General features: G+C 42.8%; 1 protein-coding gene and 1 pseudogene across 4 annotated transcripts; one reads left to right on the plus strand and one right to left on the minus strand.

Moving 5' to 3' along the window:
• Positions 1-604: 604 nt before the first annotated feature.
• WDCP (WD repeat and coiled coil containing) lies at positions 605-19,094 on the minus strand. 4 transcript variants are annotated; one of them, XM_025867810.2, is made up of 4 exons: positions 19,004-19,093; positions 6,393-8,241; positions 3,842-3,959; positions 605-2,497 (listed from the first exon to the last, which is right to left on the minus strand). In XM_025867810.2, exons 2-4 carry the CDS (start codon positions 8,220-8,222, stop codon positions 2,370-2,372), a joined length of 2,076 nt encoding a protein of 691 aa, XP_025723595.1. In that variant the 5' UTR covers positions 8,223-8,241; positions 19,004-19,093; the 3' UTR covers positions 605-2,369. The 4 variants fall into 4 exon arrangements, 3 of the variants coding, with proteins under 3 accessions (XP_025723595.1, XP_025723596.1, XP_025723597.1); XM_025867811.1 differs by lacking the exon at positions 19,004-19,093 and adding an exon at positions 18,873-18,997; XM_025867812.2 differs by lacking the exon at positions 19,004-19,093 and adding an exon at positions 18,698-18,865.
• On the plus strand, positions 4,600-5,008 carry LOC112820812 (large ribosomal subunit protein eL33 pseudogene; annotated as a pseudogene).
• Positions 19,095-19,781: the final 687 nt, after the last annotated feature.

Here is a 19,781-nt window from a genome sequence, read left to right on the forward strand (position 1 = left end):
TCCAGAATGGTTTCTAGTAACGTTCTGATTCTTAAGTTAGGTGGTCGGTGGCTCATTTTGTTATTAAGCCTTCCTGGGGCACCTGGGTGGCTCAGTTGGTTAAGCGGCTGCCTCCAGCTCAGGTCATGATCCTGGGGTCCTGGGATTGAGCCCTGTGTCCAGCTCCCTGCTCAGCAGGGAGCCTGCTTCTCCCTCTCCCTCCGCTACTCCCCCTGCTTGTGCTCTCTCTCTAATAAATAAAAAAAATTTTTTTAACTAAGCCTTCCTATGCTTTATATGTATTGTGTGTATCAAATAATAAATACCCATATGAAATTTAGAAAAATTTGGGCACCAAATGGGATTTGTAAAGAACGTCTTTCCTTATGCAAAATATTCTCAACAGAACATTAAACAATAATTAAAAGATTATAGCTCTTCTGTCCCTGTATCCAAAGCCAGCAAATACTGCATTAACTTCTATTGCTCCAATGACTATAATAATAGCAGGGGCCAAGGAAACGTTCTTTCGTAGGAGAGTTGTCATGGAATCAGATTTGTTGTAAAGAAATACATAATTTATGTGCCAGACTGTCCACCAGAAGAAATACAATGTCCACAAACATAAAATCAAGAACTTCTCTTTATACCAGCGATAATCACAGAGAAAATACCATCAAAACATTCATAACAGCCACACCAAGCTTTAGGGACTTTATGGACTCATTCACAGGACTCTGACCAGGGAAACGGTGGTTATAACCTGTACCTTGACGCACCTGCCCTGATCTTACTACAGGGTCCCCAGGCCCCCCAGGCTTCCTAATAGTGTGCTTTCATCCCGCCCAGACACTTCCTCTGCAAATGGAGCCAGGCCCCAGGCTGTCCTCGGCGACGGCTCTCAGGCACCTGATGACAGACCAGCAGCCTCCACTTCCATTATTCTAGCAGCCGCCTAATGCATTTGAACCACAAAATGGGCCCTCGCCTCTTTCCTATCCCAGCTCCATCTTCATAAACGGTAACAGAGAGACAGGAGTCCCCAAGGGCACGAAACCTTTCCTTCCAGATAATTTTCAAGGAAAGGGGGAAAAGATGCATATGTGCTAATGGAACCTCTCTGGCTAAAACAATTTATCTGCAGATGTGCCCTGACCAGCCACACACTCATCAATTTGTCAGGCTGCCGTCACTGAAATTTATGATCCTGTTTGAGAAGTGGTGTGTCCATCTGAAGTTGCATTCAGGGCTCTTTCCACTCTACTAAGTTGGCACTTCAGCCCGTTAATTATAATAAGCTGGTACTTTTTACCTACCTCGGATTCAGTGAAATCTCCAATTTTCTGAACTACTTTCTCTCAGAGACTCTTTGCTGGTCTCTAAGACTTGAATGGAGGGAAAAGAGAAACATCAAAATGAAAGTGACAATTCAACTAAGGGAGGTGACTACTGGGAGAAAAATAGGACATTTTTATGATCCCAAAACTGGAAAAAGAAAAAAAGAAAAAAGGCATTTCAGGGAGAAAATCAGGAGTAGCCACAGCACGCCATCATGCCTTAGACATCAACTGGGCTTGGCATCACACTATTAACATAAGCACATGCTCCAGTGGGGTCCAGAGGGGTCAAAGCACTTGACATTTGCTATTTGCCCAGGGCTAGTTTTTCGGACCTTAGTTGGCCAGAATTTTTTAAGGAAGCAAGAGAGTTAGGTTTAAATCCTGGCAGGTCCAGCCAACATCAGAACTACTTCCTGTTCTGCCCTGGGGACAGAAATCAATTGATTTTTTGTCTTCTTTTGAGCTTTGCTGATTCCTTCCTGCTGGTTTGGGGTAAGAAGGATATGTCAGAGCATATGTTCTCCAGTACCTCTTACTCTCAACTCTAAGCCAAGGAAATGGTCTATAACAATGCTGAAGTACCTTTTAAGTGCTTCTAAGACAGCTTTAACAGTTTGGGGTAAGGGACAGAAAGCCTCAGAGAAACCATAAAACACAATCCATATGGCACCAGAATACTGTTTTGTTCTGGGAATTCTGCCCTTAGACAAAACCACAGTCATGAATATGTAAACAACCACTTTTTGAGCCATCTAACAAAGACTGAGCTCTGCCGGAAAGCAGGGGGCTGCAGCCCAGGGCGGCGAGGGGTGGGGTGGGGTGGGGAGGGAGACAAGGAGGAAAAGCGGCCAAGCCAACCACAGCAGGTGCTTCACCTCTGAGCGACTGTGCAAACCCCAGCCGAGGAGAGTCCACGGTGGAAAAGAGATATTGTCTGAATGACCTCATCTGAAAGGGTATCAGGCCATACTGCCTAAATGGATAGATCAGCCGGTGGCGTCTACGCTCTCGACAGTCAGGTCTCTCAAGACTTCAAGAGAAGGAGCAGGATTAAGACTCTGAGACAGAGTCCGTGAAGACATTTGCGCTGCCATCTCTGATGGTTATTTCCTGGGTGGCCGTGAATGTTAACGGGATGAAGCCTTCGCTATCAGCACAGAGAAGGATCCAGTGCGAGTCTGCAAAGTGAAATAAACACATAGGAAATTTAGGATCTCTCATCTTATTCTATGAAGAAAAAGAAGATAAATATTTTTTTTGAGGGTAAGAATAGAGTAGTTGATAATACTGAACTGATCATTGTAAGACCGTGCAGACAACTGGGGAGACGGAAGGACTGAGTACTACTGAGGGTGACGTTATATGGCAGGAGCGGGTATTGACGGCATTGATGACGTAGGCATAGCTAGGGGACATCCATCTTTACCCAGGCGGGGCACTTATCACTCAGTGCTATGTATATGATTGTGTATATAGTGCACATGTGTTAGGGGTTGCGTATGGAGTGTCCCTCTCTACTCGCTCTTAAGCAGTTTCTCCAGAAACTATGTGAAGGTGGGAACAGCTACTCTCTGGAGGAAGCTTTACTCTTTAGGTCATTACCAACCTCTAGACACCTAAGGACGCTTAGCTGACTACTGCTAGACTAGAATGGTCCAGATAATCCTGAATGGTTTGTTCTGCAGTAACCCAGGGCCAGTGGCCTTAACACATGCCTGGACCTTCTCTGGTTCTTTCAAATCTACTGTGCCTCACCTTTGACGCTGTAATTTCACCTCTGAAAAATCTATACTTTCCAGGAACAACATGTAAAATATGCAGAGAGGTTTTTATCAGTGCTATGTATGCTGCTGAAACTGGAAACCACTGGAAGGTCAAAGAAAATATGGTGAAGTAAAATATGGTACACCCGGAATGGAACAGTAACTCCACCCAGGACAGATGACAATTATGAAATCATATCACAAATGCATGTGTCAAAACAAGAAAATGCTGGTGCTAGAAACAGATTTCATGTTCAACGTGGTGGCTACCATTAGAAGAATGAGGCATAAAAAACCCACCATGCTGTGCATTTGAAGAGTGGGCACAGCTCAGTTCGCTGGCATTTAGGGATACCCTTCTCATCCCATGTTTGCTGCATATTAAAATGACCAACTCCTTTAAGAAATATTCTGCAATGCTATGATCTTTATGTTTCGTGCAACAGGTATATATGAGGTTTTAATGTCATTCCTTTGCAGCTGTTATATATTGCTTTGTAACTCTTCCAGTTTTTTCCTGTGTACATTTAGGTCTTCCAGCTAGGCTGTAAGTTCCTCAAGGGCGGAACCCGTATTTCCCATGTGTTTTGGTACCTATGATAGACTTGTGTATACAGTAGGCAATGAACAATTCTTGTTAACTTTCTCGTGAATCACTGAATGGTTTGTATACTTCACCTTTATTATCAATGAAAGTTACAAAATAGATGGTAGAAGGAGGGAGCGTGGGGTAGAACCAATTTCTTGAATTCTACCTACCGTGGAGCATTTCGACAAGAGAGAGGCCGAAAGTCTGCTGGACTGTACTGAGCCTTAGTTTGCCATTGCAGAGGAGTATGGCTCTTTTTTCAACAACAGGACCTACATAATAAGATTTCTTCAAATATAAAAATAAAAGTTGTTAAACTGATTGCAGAAGCAACAGAGTTAACATTTCTTAAGAACAGAATGTGTTAGTAGTTTTTTAGAATCCTATTTACTATCATTATAACTAATCCAGCTGTGGGGTGCCTGGGTGGCTCGGTCAGTTGGGCATCTGCCTTCGGCTCGGGTTGTGATCCCAAGGTCCTGGGACCGAGCTCCACATGGGCTCCTTGCTCAACGGGGAGTCTGCTTCTCCCTCTCCCTCTGCTCCTGGCCCTGCTAGTGCTCTCTCTCTCTCAAATAAATAAATAAAATTTTTAAAAGGAAAAAAAAACTAGACCAGTTGTAAATAAGGAGGTTTGGCTACATTATTTAACACAACAAAAGGATTAGATCTCAAAATATTTATGGGTTAAATACCATGACATTCCTACTTAAAATATTTTAGGAATTAAAAAAAAAAGCAATTATGGCAAAATGTTAATAACTATTAAATCCAGATGACAGATATTAAAAGGATTTCATTATGTAGTCTTTATGTTTACAATTTTTCATAATAAAGAATATATGTTTGAAATTTTTCACAATAAAAAAATTTTAATTCAGTTTTAAACTATTCTTTGGTTCATTTAAAAACCTACATCCTGGCCATCTTGGGAGTCTGTGGAGGCCTGCTGGGAACAGGACTCCTATAACGCCAAATAATGTCTGGAAGGCTGTGGTCCAAGGCCATTTTTGCTGGCTATAAGCGGGGTCTCCGGAACCAGAGGGAGCATACAGCTCTTCTTAAAATCCAAGGTGTTTATGCTCGAGATGAAACAGAATTCTATCTAGGCAAGAGATGTGCTTATGTGTACAAAGCAAAGAACAACACAGTGACTCCTGGTGGCAAACTAAACAAAACCAGAGTAATCTGGGGAAAAGTAACTCATGCTCATGGAAACAGTGGCATGGTTCGTGCCAAATTCCGAAGCAACCTTCCTGCTAAAGCCATTGGCCACAGAATCCGTGTGATGCTGTACCCCTCAAGGATTTAAATTTAATGAAAAGTAAATAAAGGTGTAGATTTGTTCTCTTGTAAAACAAAACAAAACAAAACAAAAACCCGACATCCTGAGTTGGTCAAACAGTAGTATTTTTTTTTTAAGATTTTATGTTTATTTATTTGAGAGGGAGAGAGAGAGAGAGAAAGCAAGCAAGAGCACAAGAGCAGGGGGAGGGAGAAGCAGATCCCCTGATGAGCAGGGAGCCTGATGCGGGGCTTGATCCCAGGACCCTGAGATCATGACCTGAGCCAAAGGCAGACGCTCAACTACTGAGCCACCCAGATGCCCCTATTAATTTCTATAATATACAAAAACCTCTTATAAACTGATAACTCAATAGGAAAAAAATGAGCAATAGGCAATTCATATTCAATTGACCAAAAACCATGAAGACATACTCAAATTCACTAATAGTAAAGGAAATACAAATGAATAAAAGTGAAAAGCATTTCACACTTATCAGACTGGTGGGGCTGTGAGGAAAAGACAGTCTCATAGGTTGAGAAGGGGTATGTGACGATGCATTAAGTAAAAAATCTTTGGGAGGCAATCTGGCAACTCTGTGAAAAGTAGAAACATATATGTCTATATATACTCTTCAAATTAGCACTTCCACTTCTGGGAACCAACCCAACAGAAATAAAAGTAGGAATACAAACAGCTACACATAAGGGTACCATACCACTACAGCAGGACTGGGAGCGACTGAAGAGAAGTGAAGAGCTAAAGGCAACGTGCATGTCCACCAGGGGCCCAGCTACATAAACGATGTGCTCTCAGCACAGAGAGTGCACCCTATGACCCCATTTTTGTAAAACAATGACACACCACCACCCCCACATCTACAGACCTATGTATACAAAGAAGTGTGTAAGATTATAGGAGAATGAACTAAAATAATGGAGGGAGCCACGTTAAGCCGTGAATTAAAGTGAGTTATGGCAGGGGGCAGGGCCACATTCAATGGGGAATGAAAATGTTCATGATAAAAACAGATCAGCTATGATCCCATTCATGTAATATGATATATTTGCACACGCATTAAATCTTTCTAAATCGACCTAACCTTTCTCTCTGCGATGCATACGGAAAAGTTTCCCACAGTGAAAGAGCACAATAAGGAGAATTTTTTTTTCTTTTAAATATAAATTGCCAGGATGAGTACAGTCATTCATATTTTACACCATACAGGTGACACAATCCCAGCGTACGCCGGTATGCGTGCCCATCTGGCTGGCAGCCAACCTAGAGAGGTAGAACAACTTGCCTGTAACGTAACACGCCCTGCTCATGAAGTTCAGCTACAACACCATCTTGCTCATCAATGAGTTTTTCTTGTCAGTACCCACTGGCTGCAGGAGCTTTCACGTATAGGGGCAGCTCCTCAAAGGAGAAGTTACCTGATAAGCGACGTGCACATAGGGCGGGTCCTGAGAGAGTGGGTACCCAGGAGAGAACTTCTCCTTTTGCAGAACGTCTGTGAGTTCAGAGAGACGTCGCTGCACTTCAGTCAGGGTCCTAGATAAAATTTCCATTTCCTTAGATAGCCGGGAAATTTCCTTTTCCCTTTGTAAATTCTTGCTTGGAGGCCAATCAGGAGGTTCGGGAGTTAGGGTGTGGTGGGGTGTGCCGCTGGATCTGGGCAGCGTTACCGAGCGGTTAACAGGCTCACCATCTAGAGCGTCAAGGGCGATGGGGCCCTCACAGACACTGGTGGGAGGACTTTTGATTTCTTTAATAAGGGTTTTTCCAGGCCTCCCGCTTTGCCCACTGCCGTTAGCTGTTAAGAGCCCTCTGTTTGGGTGACAAAAGTCTGGGGAAAGACTTTCAATTAGCTTTTTTCTATCTGTTTTATTTAATAGAATACTGAGAGTAGAGACTCCACTCTGGTTTTCACTTGCTGTTACTGGAGATTCTTCTTCCAATGTTACTTCTCTAACAATCAAACGAATGATATACTGATCAGTCTTTGAAGAAGGAAGAAATGCTGAATCAGTGGATTTTTGTCTTCCTACCAAAATCAATAATAACTTATCTGTCAAGAAGCATATGCCTTTTGGCTTTTCACTTCTCTCTAACTGAATCTGCCGGATATTTGGCACACATGATGGAATGACAGAATAGATAAAAATGACATGGTATGTATTGGAAGCCACCGCCACCACCTGTGCTTTAGGATTTAATGCTATTAGATCGGGAGCCAGAATCCCGGGAATGGTGACTTTTCTGGTCTGGGTGACCTCTTTCTCAAAGGTCACAAGGACCAGATGTGAAGAATCCAGGCCGGTTCCTGTCAAGTAGTCCTTTTTTCTTAGACAAATAAGAGAACTACCCTCCGATTTGGCGGTACTGGAATGTATATGAGTTAGATCCAGAGGATCTGAAAAGGAAGAAGAAATGGGAGAAACTGAGGTTTCAAAGTGTGTTTCAGAAGCAACCGCCCCCTGATCCCCGGTGGGTCCTTCATCAGTAACCGGTGAGGCACACAGACGAGTGTCTTCCCCACCAGGAGGAACGTCAAAAGTTTCGGATGCATTTAAGCCACAAATCTTATCTAGTGGAAGCTCAGTCGCTACAGCGACCTGTGAGTCTGCGGTGGCTCCGATGGAGCGCACGTAGCTATCCACAGCAAACACTGGGTAGAAGGAGCACCTGCGAAGAGTCTTCTGAGCACTGTCCCAAATATAGGAATGCAGGCTGCTGCCAACTGCCACCACCAGCCTCCGGCCATCCTGGGTCCAACAGGCACAGTGAATGAGGCCCCTGGTATTGACGTCTGCTTTCACCCGGGGACCGTCACCATAGACACTTGGGAGGACGGACACATCCTGTGCCGTCAACACAGCCAGGACAGGACTCTTTGGATGCCACACACAGCCCTGGGGAAGGACAGGAAGTGATTCTCTAATCTCACAGGTCTGCGACATCAGCCATCTGCTTGTCTCCGTAGTGCTGGGACACAGCTGCCACAAGGCAACATGCTTCTTGTGCTGGACGGCGAGCAGAGCGGGCACGTCAGCCACAGCGGGGGGGGCCCAGGACACTCCGTACACATGTTCAAACTGTCCAATGACCTTGGAATCCCCAAACCTGGCCTCTCCACTGTGAAGCTGTAAATCAGTCAGGACTACCTGACGCCCATCAGTCCAGACAAGGCCATGAACTGGGTGTATTGCCTGATACAACGCATTCAGCCCCGTCCTGAGAAGTCTTCCTTTTCCTAACTCCATCCTTTTGGATACAGGTTGTCTGAAATCAGTAAAAAGGAAAGATTTACCAGGAGAATATAATTAGACAAATCCAAAATGTAGGACATTTTACAAGACAATTGGCTTAGGCTTTTCACAGGTCAATATTTTCAAGGGGATACAAGGACGAAGGAATGTGACAGATTAAAAGACACTACTGAGCCATAACAAGCAAATGCAATATATAAACTTTGATTGGCTCTTGAATTGAGGAAATAAAATTTTTTTGAAGATTTTATTTATTTGTCAGAGAGAGCGAGCGAGCACAAGCAAGGGGAGTGGCAGGCAGAGGGAGAAGCAGGCTCCCTGCTGAGCAAGGAGCCCGAGGTGGGGCTCGATCCCAGGACTCTGGGATCACGACCTGAGCCGAAGGCAGACGCTTAACCATCTGAGCCACCCAGGTGCCCTTAAAGATTTTTTTATTTATTCATTTGAGAGAGATAGAGTGAGCAAGAGCATGAGCAGGGGGGAGGGTCAGAGGGAGAAGCAGACGCCCCCACTGAGCAGGGTACCGGATGCAGGGGTAGATCCCAGGACCTGGTCATGACCCAAGCCAAAGGCAGATGTCCACCCAACTGAGCCAACCAGGTGCCCCAATTTGTTTTCCTTTTAAACAAAAAGTGAGGGTATAAGTCAAAGTTCCTGGGTACTAACAACAGAAACCACTCTGGCTAATTTAAGCAAAAAAAGAAGCCTCAAGAACCAGGCTCTGAAAACAAGCAGGAACCAAGTGGGGCTAGGCAGAATAAACCATGGCCATCACTCTCTCCCCGACACATTAGTGCGTGAGAATCTAACTTCACTGCCCCTTCTTTGATGGCAATTGCTTAAGATGACGAATGGGGGTCCAGAGGGAAACCTCCCCACTGGCTAAGCCTAGCTTCCATGCCCTGCTCTAGCTGCCAGGTTGGAGAGAGGGTTTCCCCACAAAGGCTTCTGTGACAGGGTGATGCGGCTCTGCCTCCCACCAAGACTCACACAAAGGGCAGCTGCCCCCAGATTAGGGAAGGGGTTTTCAAAAAAATGACAATTACCACAAGGATCATATGTTACATATTATTCACTAATTTATTTTAAATCATGGGTACCTTTCCAAGTCAATAAAAATAGAGCTCCCTCAATCTTTTAAGTAGCTACAAGGCATGCCATATTGTATCCAATGATTCCCCTGTAGGTGGGAATTCAGCTTTTCAATTTTTATTTAGATGTGGATAGAGTCCAAAAGTTTGGTACTCAGTTCTCACGACTGTTTTCCCTTTTCTTTCCTTCCAATGTCACCTACTCTCGTGTTTTTATCATCTGTTTATTACTGTCAGGCCTCCATCTCTTCTCCTGGCTTCCTTGCTGAGCTGCAGTGCTATTCGTCTGTTAGGCTTCACATTATGGCTGATGTTAGCCCTGACCACACTCATTTCAAACCAGGTGTGCATACAAGAAAAAAAATGGTGTTTTTGCTCTCAACAGCAACTCCTTAATGGTTATCACCATTCTCAATATTCATTCAGGCTAAAAACTCGGGCCTCCATTTGACTGCTCTCCTATACTCTCAGTCGTCAAATCTTATCAATTCTTAGAACTGTTTCTGAATCCAGTCATTCCCACTGGCACCATCCTGAATCAATCACTGGCACCTCTAACCTAGATGACTGCAATAATCTCCTCCTACTTGGTTTCCCCACCTCTGGCTTTCTTCAGTCCATCTTGTGCAAAACCAATCTTAAAATGTCCTTTTAAGTATATCATTTATCAGCTTAAAAATTGGCAGGTATTAAAAAAAAAAACTGGCAGACGTTACCTACTGCCTAGAGCTGCACTGTTCAATACAGTAGCTACGAACCATGTGTGTTTTGTAAATTTAATTAAAATTTTAAAAAATCCAGTTGCTCAGTCACACTAGCCCTTTTTAAAATGGTCCACAGTTACATGTGGCTAGTGGCTCTCATATTGTACAGGGCAGAACAGAACATTTCCATCAGTGAGGAAAATTCTGCTGGACAGCACTGGCCTATAGGATAAAGTCTGAATTCCTCAGTTGGGCATTCAAACCCCTGCCCAGTGTGGACCTACCTATCCGTCCAGTCTTACTTCTGTTTATTCATCTTCACAAGTTACAGTGGCCGGCCCATTCAAAACACATAATAAATGACAGGTGAAGTGAAGGCCCAGCTTAAATACCATCTCCTCCAAGAGGTCTTCCTTAATCATCCTGCTAAAGCTGATACTTTCCTCCTCTTAACGCCTATAGCCCTTATAGTCTAAAGCACTCGTGTGACATCTTCAGTTTATTACCTGCAATTACCAGTCCCTCTTTCATGCGCTACCTCAAATTTCACAACTCACACACTAAGTCCTTGAGAGTAGAAACCAGACTTAACTTCTTTGCCTGTCAGTTCCTAGCACATTTCATTAAGTGCTGGCAAGTACTTTCAGATGGACTGCTCTGTATCCATTATATCCTAAAAGGCGTTTCCAATTGGGTCATGGTATTGCCAGGGGTTGTGTTGTGATCACATTTTTGTTTGTTGCTTCAGGCTCTTATGATACTGTCAGTAAACCTCTTTGAACTGTATTTGGACATTCTTTCTAAGTCTGTTAAATAATCCAGGCTCTTCAATAACAACTAAAACGATGGGGGATATATATTAAGAGATATTTCCCTCCCCTACAGGGCCATATAGTCCCAATGCAGCCATACACTAGCATTGCTCATTTTTTGTGATTTAAAAAAAAGAATGGTTAAGCAACCATACATATTAGCACAAGTTCCCAGATCTTAAAGAACTCATAGTCCCAGTTCTTAAAGAACTCATACTGTCATTGAAATCATGAGGACAATCAAATATATTTATATAATTTTTTTAAGGTTTTATTTATTTATTTGACACAGAGAGACACAGCGAGAGAGGGAACACAAGCAGGGGGAGTGGGAGAGGGAGAAGCAGGCTTCCCACTGAGCAGGGAGCCTGATGTGGGGCTCGATCCCAGGACCCTGGGACCATGACCTGAGCCGAAGACAGATACTTAACAACTGAGCCACTCAGACGCCCCTTTATGATATAATTTTAACATTCTATAAAACTAATGTAGGATTTTGCAACAATCAAATGTTTCCTTCCTGGGGTAGTTCCAGGGGCGGAGAAACATCTTTATTTCTGGTGATTATTATAATGTAGAGTCTATATCAGTGTCACAGTATGAAAATTTTTCCTTGAATCATCTTATGCACAGAACCTGGCTTACTGTTGCTTTAGTGAACTTCAAGTTCAGATGCACCAAAGTTGGCTTTGCCTTAGTATTCAGCCAAAATCTACTATTTGGCTTGGATTTCAGCCTTTGGAAAACTGAACAGCCTAATGCTAGCATCCCTAACAGTGTGTCCACACATATCTAAGATAATGAGGTCAGATTAGAATAAGGCAGTAATGAGAATAAGCTGGATATTCTAAGTTATCTAAATGATAAGTATTCATTTTCAAATATAGACAAACATGACAAGCATTCTTTATTCAAAAGGCAAAAAACTGCCTCAGGTACATCCTATTTCAAAATTCTACCAGTGAGTTGATTGATATATATATCTCAACTTGATATCACTGAGTGTGTATATATTGGCTGCAGGAATAAAATGTTGCAATAATAAATGACTGTGACAGATTAGTTTTAGGACAAAAACAAGAACTTTCACACAGTTGACTTACTGAGAAATAGACTAGCATAATACAAATATTAAAAAAGAGTACATTAGGTAACTTAAAGAAAAATGTATTTTTTTAAAAGATTTTATTTATTTATTTGAGAGAGAGAGAGAATGAGAGCTAGAAAGCACGAGAGGGAAGAGGGTCAGAGGGAGAAGCAGACTCCCCGCTGAGCAGGAAGCCCGATGCGGGACTCGATCCCGGGACTCCAGGATCATGACCTGAGCCGAAGGCAGTTGCTTAACCCACTGAGCCACCCAGGCGCCCAACATTGTATTTTATCAACAGATGTTTATGAAATTTATTTATTTTTTTTAGATTTATTCACTTACAGAGAGAGCACATGAGTGGGGGGAGGGACAGAGGGAGAGGGAGAGAGAGAGAGAACCTCAAGCAGACTCTCTGCTGAAGGCAGAGCCCAACACAGGGCTCTATCCCATGACCCATGACATCAGCACCTGAGCTGAAATCAAGAGTCAGACACTTAACCAACTGAGTCACGCAGGTACCCCGATGTTTATGAAATTTAAATAAAAGTATAAAGCACAGTGATACAAATTAATTCTAATTCTAATCTTGGTAAAATTGTTCATTATGTTAGTATTCATTAAACAAAAATATTTAAAAACTGTTTAACTTTTAAGTTTTTTTTTAAGATTTTATTTATTTATTTGGGAGAGAGAATGAGAGAAAGCACGAGAGGGAAGAGGGTCAGAGGGAGAAGCAGACCCCCCGCTGAGCAGGGAGCCCGGTGTGGGACTCGATCCTGGGACTCCAGGATCATGACCTGAGCCGAAGGCAGTCGCGCTTAACCAACTGAGCCACCCAGGCACCCTTAAGTTGTCTTTTTTTTTTTTTTAAGATTTTTTAAAAAAGATTTTGTTTATTTATTTGAAGAGAGACAGTGAGAGAGGGAACACAAGCTGGGGGACTGGGAGAGGGAGAAGCAGGCTTCCTGCTGAGCATGGAGCCAGATTTGGGGCTCGAACCCAGAACCCTGGGATCATGACCTGAGCCGAAGATAGACACTTACTGCCCAGGCACCTCCCCCTTTTTTTAAAAGATTTTTAAAAGTAATCTCTATACCTGATGAGGGGCTTGAGCTCATAACCCCAAGATCAAGAGTCACAAGCTCTACCCACTGAGCCAGCCAGAAACCCCTAACTTTTAGTCTTTAAATTCTATTTAGCTATGGGTCATTTACATAAACATCCTAACTGGGAATTATTCACAAGTTGTGAGAATGAATTAAAGGCAGACAGTGAACTCGTCACCAGTTTTCATGAGGTGGAAAATCTCCAAAATTCCTGATAAATCATTTTCGGTCCAGACATAATAATGAAAAAGAACGAAGGAAAAAGTGTTAAATAAAAATGAGGTACCCAAAATACCTTGCAGCTGAAAGGAAGTGGCTTTTTAGCACTGAAAGTGTGTAGCTTGGTGACCACAAGTACAATCCAGGAACACCAGCATTGCTGAGAAATTATTTTTCTTGTAAAATAAGCTCAAACGAATGTAATGATCACTATGTTTTTTTTTTTAAGATTTTATTTATTTATTTGAGAGAGAGAGAGAATGAGATAGCATGAGAGGGAAGAGGGTCAGAGGGAGAAGCAGACTCCCCGCTGAGCAGGGAGCCCGATGTGGGACTCGATCCCGGGACTCCAGGATCATGACCTGAGCCGAAAGCAGTCGCTTAACCAACCGAGCCACCCAGGCGCCCTGTTGTTTTTTTTAAATAATGTTTTAATAATGAATTTTTACTAATAGGAATGAAATTTCAGATTTTTCTTTTGTCTCACAGGTTCATTTTATGATTGCCTCTGTGGAATACTAGTTTTTACAATTGGCCATTTATGCACCCAAAATGTATTTTTGAATTAGGGCACCCCTAGTTCAAACTTCCCTGATCACAAACAAGATACTAAAAATCAGCAATTTAGGCAAAATACTAGCAATGCTCATGGTAGCAGTTCTTGGTTCAAAGTTTCAAGACACTGACAGGAATCAAGTAAACAAAAAATGTGCACTCCGACTACTAATCCTGTGTCTAAGTTACTGTAATCACAAGTTTTGGGTGTAGCCCTGCCATGATGCTATGATGAATTGGGAAGAGCCAATAAAATATGCAAGATGCACTTACAGCCTGAAATGAATCAACTCATCATGGAGTTGATCAATACAGTAGATGGATGCCCCAAATCCTTTTTGTAAATACATTATACAACTGTATATAATATCATAAATGTGCATAAAGATTAAAATCTTATAAAATTAGGGGCACCTGGGTGGCTCAGTCGTTGGGCATCTGCCTTCGGCTCAGGTCATGGTCGCGGGGTCCTGGGGTTGAGCCCCACGTCGGGCTCCCTGCTCGGCGGGAAGCCTGCTTCTCCCTCTCCCACTCACCCTGCTTGTGTTCCCGCTCTCGCTGTGTCCCTCTCTGTCAAATAAATAAATAAATAAATTAATTAATTAAAAAATAAAAAAATAAAATCTTATAAAATTAAATGCCAAAATCTAATTCCAAAACACACTGTTATTTGACAGAGTGATCGTTTTTATTGCAATTCAGGATCCAACATTTCTTAAAAGAATCTCCTTTGTAAGGTTTTCAAATAGTTTTCTTTCATCTATATTCTTCCTTTAGAAGGAAAAAAAAAAAACCAAACATGGGTATTTGTATATATTTAGATAAAGATGCAAACAAAAATCGGGAATGATACACACCAAAACTGTTCAAGATAGATAACTAAAATGGAGTGGGGTGATGTAAGAGATAAGATGGGACTCTCTTATTTCTGTTTTTGAAAATACTTTTATAATAAGGATGTATTCAAATAGACTTTTTGTGATTGAAAGAAGGAAATAAAGATTTAAATGTAAAAAATACTTCATAAAGAGCTCTGGGACGCCTGGGTGGCTCAGTCTGTTAAGCAACTACCTTCAGCTCAGGTCATGATCCCAGGGTCCTGGAATCCAGCCCCGCATCAGGCTCCCTGCTCAGCGGGTAGCCTGCTTCTCCCTCTCCCTCTGCTGTTCCTTCTGCTTCTGCTTTCTCAAATAAATAAATAAAATCTTAAAAGAAAAAAAAAAAAGCTCTTTTGAACCAAACACCTGAATTTTAAAATGGCCAAAGGATATCAATAGGCAATTTACAAAATAATACAATGATTAATAAACATCTTTAGAGTAACATTCAATCTTACTAGTTACCAAAGAATTGTCTGAACTTGCACCACTTTTTTTTTTTTTAAGGAATCTCTACACCCAGGGCGCCTGGGTGGCTCAGTTGGTTAAGCAACTGCCTTCGGCTCAGGTCATGATCCTGGAGTCCCGGGATCGAGTCCCACATCGGGCTCCCTGCTCAGCAGGGAGTCTGCTTCTCCCTCTGACCCTCTTCCTTCTCGTGCTCTTTATCTCTCATATAAATAAATAAAATCTTTAAAAAAAAAAAAGAGTGGAACACTCCACCAACAAAACCAGCCAAGCACCTTCTCACCACTCTCTTCTTAACCGCTCCAAATTGACCCTATTAGCACCTTTTTGAAATAGCTTTCACCAACTCACCAGTGCTATCGATGTCAATACACCCAATGGATACTTTTCAACCCTGTTTTACTGAGGTAGCACGTGTCAAAGAACTTGAGAAATCGCCTTTGGACCCTAAATCCACAGAAATGTAGTCTCTACTCGGTGCCTGAGTGGCACAGATGGTTCAGTGTCCAACTCTTGGCTTAGGCTCTGGTGGTGATCTCGGGGTCATGAGATCCAGCCCCGTGTCAGACTCTGCGCTCAACAGGGAGTCGGCTTGCGATTCTCTCTCCCTCTCCTCTGTCCTCCCACTCATGCCCTCTCTCAAATAAATAAATAAACCTTTAAAAAAAATGTATTCTCTACCAAACTGCCTGGTGATTTGCTTTTAACTTATCTGCAACTTATTTCTCACACCTCTTTGCCAGCCTTGTCCTTGCTTGTAGAGTCTTTTACTAAGAAGGAACGGTCAATTATGCTTCCACATGATGTCAGATTAAGTGGGTCTGCAGTGGCTTGCTAAATGGAGGAATAAGTCCCCTGTTGTTACTAATGAAGAAAACTGCCATCTCTAACCCACTGATCTTATATGATATATGTTTTCCTCTAATACCTACTTATGCGCTTTTAAAGACTTTTATTGATAAATAATGCATGATACATTTTCCTGGGCAGAGAAAATTCCTAACGGGCAAATTAGATCAAAGGCAATTTATATGGTATGTTTTAGGCCACCCAAGTCAGTCAAATGTTATTGAGGGTACGTATGGCCAGGGGTAGCACAGGGTAAGGATCTGTGAATAAGAGAAAGACAAACATGTTTATGTTACTGAGATTTTTAGAAGAATTAATTTTAGTATTTTCATTTTAGTAACAAGAACAAATTTGCCATATTTTTCTAAAAAATCTAATACAAATTACAAAAATTGGTTCCAAACCTTTGTACTCCATTGCTAGTTTAGGTCTTAATCACCTCTCCCTTTTTAGTAGGGCAGATAAAGGAGAAATCCTCTGGATGCCAGTCTCTTCCTTCCCACAGAGCCTGGATGCTCTAAGAGATTGGGCAGAATCATCTTTTTTATTTTTTAAGATTTATTTATTTGAAAGAGAAAGAGAGAGCACGAGGGAGAGTGATGGGAGGGGCAGAGGGAGAGAATCTTCAAGCAGACTCCCGCTGAACACAGAGTCCCACGTAGGGGCTTGATCCCAGGACCCATGAGATCATGACCTGAGCTGAAACCGTGAGTTAGATGCTCAACTGACTGAGCCACCCAGATGCGCCAGGGCAGAATCATCTCTTTAAAAAAATCACAGCTATAGTCATTTTGTTCTTCTGCTCAAATACTTTGTCTCTACAGTCTATGTATATTAAAAAAGTTCTTTCAAAATGTCTTAGCAAGGTATTTCAAGCCTTCTATTTTCTGAGATCAATATACCTTTCCAACCTTACCTCCCTGATCATAAAGGGCTTGCTGAGGAATTAGGAGGAACTAGCACACATTCATGTGATAATGTGCAGGATGGACCTGAGAAAGAAGACTGATAAGTTTAATAAGGGGACACGAAATAGTCTGAATGTCACAGTGAGAAAGAGAGCCAAGTTTGTAGCCACTTTAGTAAAGAAAGAAGGGAGAGCCTGATTTAAGAGATATTTGTTTCTTTTTTTTTTTAAAGATTTATCTGACAGAGAGAGAGACAGACAGGAGAGGGAGGAGGAGGCTCCCCACCGAGCAAGGAGCCCAATTCGGGACTTGATCCCAGAATCCTGGGATCATGACCAGAGCGGAAGGAAGCCACTTCACCGACTGAGCCACCCAGGCACCCCTCAAGAGATATTTCTAAGGCAGGGGCGCCTGGGTGGCTCAGACAGTTAAGCGTCTGCCTTCGGCTCGGGTCATGATCTCAGGGTCCTGGGATCGAGCCCCGCATCGGGCTCCCTGCTCAGCAGGGAGTCAGCTTCTCCCTCTCTCTCTGCTGTTCCCCCTGCTTGTGCTCTCTCTCTGTCAAAAATAGAATCTTTAAAAAAAAAAGAGAGAGATTTCTAAGGCAGATGGAATAGATAATGATATCAGGTAGGATATGAGCGGTGAAGAAGAAAGGAGAATTAAGGACAACACGCACATTTTTTGCTCGGGGAAATTGTTGAACCATTAATCAGAGATCTATAGGGCAGAGTGTGCTTCAAAGGTAGGAAGGGTGTGCAGTGTGTGATAAATTTTGTATTAGATCTGCTTCATCTAAGATGTCTATAGAGTAGCAATGTACCTTGGGCAGTCAGAAGTTAAGGATCTGGGAGTCACTGGCACAATGGCACAATGGAGGTAGTTAAAGCCAAAGCAGTGGACAGCCTGGCTGTGAAATATCAGAGCCAAGATGACAAAGGTTGAAACAGCCTTCAGGCGTTCCCCAATTATTTTGTATTTTTAAAAATATTTAAATTCTGCCTGAAGTTAACTGTATACTTGGCCTCTAAACCCTCAGACTAAGATTTCAGGGAGTTTCAGGGAAAGAAAAGCTCACTGTTTCTTTAGTTCAGGGGAGAGATGGTCAGAACCAAGACCTGGTGCTCAGCCTGTGGCCACTGAATTCTGGTTTTAATCTTCTTTAAAGACAACTCGGCTTAGGCGAACCGGACCACGTCCTAGTAGGTTTAAACAGAGCTACACAACCCCCAATTTGTTTTTCTGTTTATTGTGTTTCCACTATAAAATAATTTCAAGTTCTTTACACTTTTTTTAATTAACACACAAGAAAGGTAAAAAGGTAAATTCATGAAAAGCCATTCATCCAAAGGAAAAAAAAATATGATTACATCCCTCTGGGCTTTTTTCTATGTAGTTTTGGTTAAATTTTTTTTTTTCAATCATACTGTATAATTTCGTATCACAATTTTTTCACTTATTATATATTACCGTTTTTCCGTGCCATTTAAGTTTTATAGATTATTTTTAGAAGCCACTTAATATTCACTAAGTCGCATAATTTTTCCTCGCTGTTGAGACGCCTGATTTTAAGGTTTTATTTTTTTTAAGATTTTATTTTTTTGACAGAGAGAGGCACAGTGAGAGAGGGGACACAAGCCGGGGGAGTGGGAGAGGGAGAAGCAGGCTTCCCGCCGAGCAGGGAGCCCGATGCGGGGCTCGATCCCAACATAACCCGAGCCGAAGGCAGACGCTTAACGACTGAGCCACCCAGGCGCCCCTGATTTTAAGGTTTTAAAGCCAACTTTACCTTATTATAAATAAGGCTGTGATAAAGGTCTTTACGCATAAAGCATGTTCTTCATTTCGGATGGCTTCCTTAGGATATATTCCCACAAGTGTCACTAATGAGTCACATGGAACATATTCAAACGTTTAAACCCACCCCTCGCTCGTCCTCAGCCGCCAGTCCTTCGCACGCGTACCTCCTACTCCATTCTCCCCATCCTGGGTCTCCTCGCCACTCCCCAACAAGTGCCGGTCTCTCCACCTCCCTCCTGGCCCACCGACAGCCTCCCAACACCAGCTAGGCTGGGCAGCAGCAAAGACAAAATACCTTTGGTAACACTGCCCACAGAAAGTAAGTCTCCCGGGTGCCGCGGAATCCGGAGCCCAGGGCGAATACCGGAAGCATCGGCTCTCAGGCCTCTGATAGGTGAGCGGTAGCGGGCAAGGCCCACAATGTCCTCTGCTTATTGGCTTTTGCTTGTGTCACGTTAGGGGAGGGTCCTTCCCCCTGACCAATAAGCTCGGGATTTGCCGCACAGATCTCTGGGAGTAGTAGTTTCTGTGAAACTCCATCTACAGTAAATCAGCCACGCTTTAACTCTCCCTTAAGGGTGGAATCTTCCCCCACTTCTCCTCGATTCTCTTAGTCTAAGAAAGAGTACAGGATCCCTAGAGTCAACACGGTTTCTTAACTTTTTTGGGGAGGAGGAAAGGGGTCAGGGGGTGAGAAGGTGTTGAGGACTTCTTTAAAATGTGATACAAAAATGTTCTTAACCTTATACAAGATATTGTGCATTCAACTGAAGCCGCTCCAGGGTCCTGTCCGAGTTACAAACCCCTGTTCTACACTTACCCCAAGAGTGCCTCCCCATGGCCATAGTCCAAGGATCTAGTGCCTCACTAGTCTTTAGACACCTGGGAGACTCTGGGTCACGCCGTGAAGCAGGCCATGGGGAATTTCAGATGCTGACCCTCATAGTACAGTTGACTATCATCTTTCTTGAACAAAACAGCCAGTACTCCTTTAGCGATGCTGATAACCTGAAGTCTGACCTACCCACATGGGAGAGTGGGGGCGGGGGGCGGGAGGGGAATGGAGGAAGAAC

The sequence above is a fragment of the Callorhinus ursinus genome, unplaced genomic scaffold (genome assembly GCF_003265705.2).
Source record: "Callorhinus ursinus isolate GAN/ISIS: 27379988/994484 unplaced genomic scaffold, GSC_fseal_2.0 scaffold10, whole genome shotgun sequence".
Classification (NCBI taxonomy): domain Eukaryota; kingdom Metazoa; phylum Chordata; class Mammalia; order Carnivora; family Otariidae; genus Callorhinus; species Callorhinus ursinus.

Excerpts from the sequence above, each read along its gene's own strand:
- WDCP (XM_025867810.2), bottom strand. The coding sequence starts at position 8,222 with ATGGAGTTAGGAAAAGGAAGACTTCTCAGGACGGGGCTGAATGCGTTG. Across the intron at positions 3,960-6,392 it reads ATGTGCACGTCGCTTATCAG|AAATCTTATTATGTAGGTCC; the intron begins GTAACTTCTCCT and ends TTATATTTGAAG. Across the intron at positions 2,498-3,841 it reads TCTTGTCGAAATGCTCCACG|ACTCGCACTGGATCCTTCTC; the intron begins GTAGGTAGAATT and ends TTCACTTTGCAG.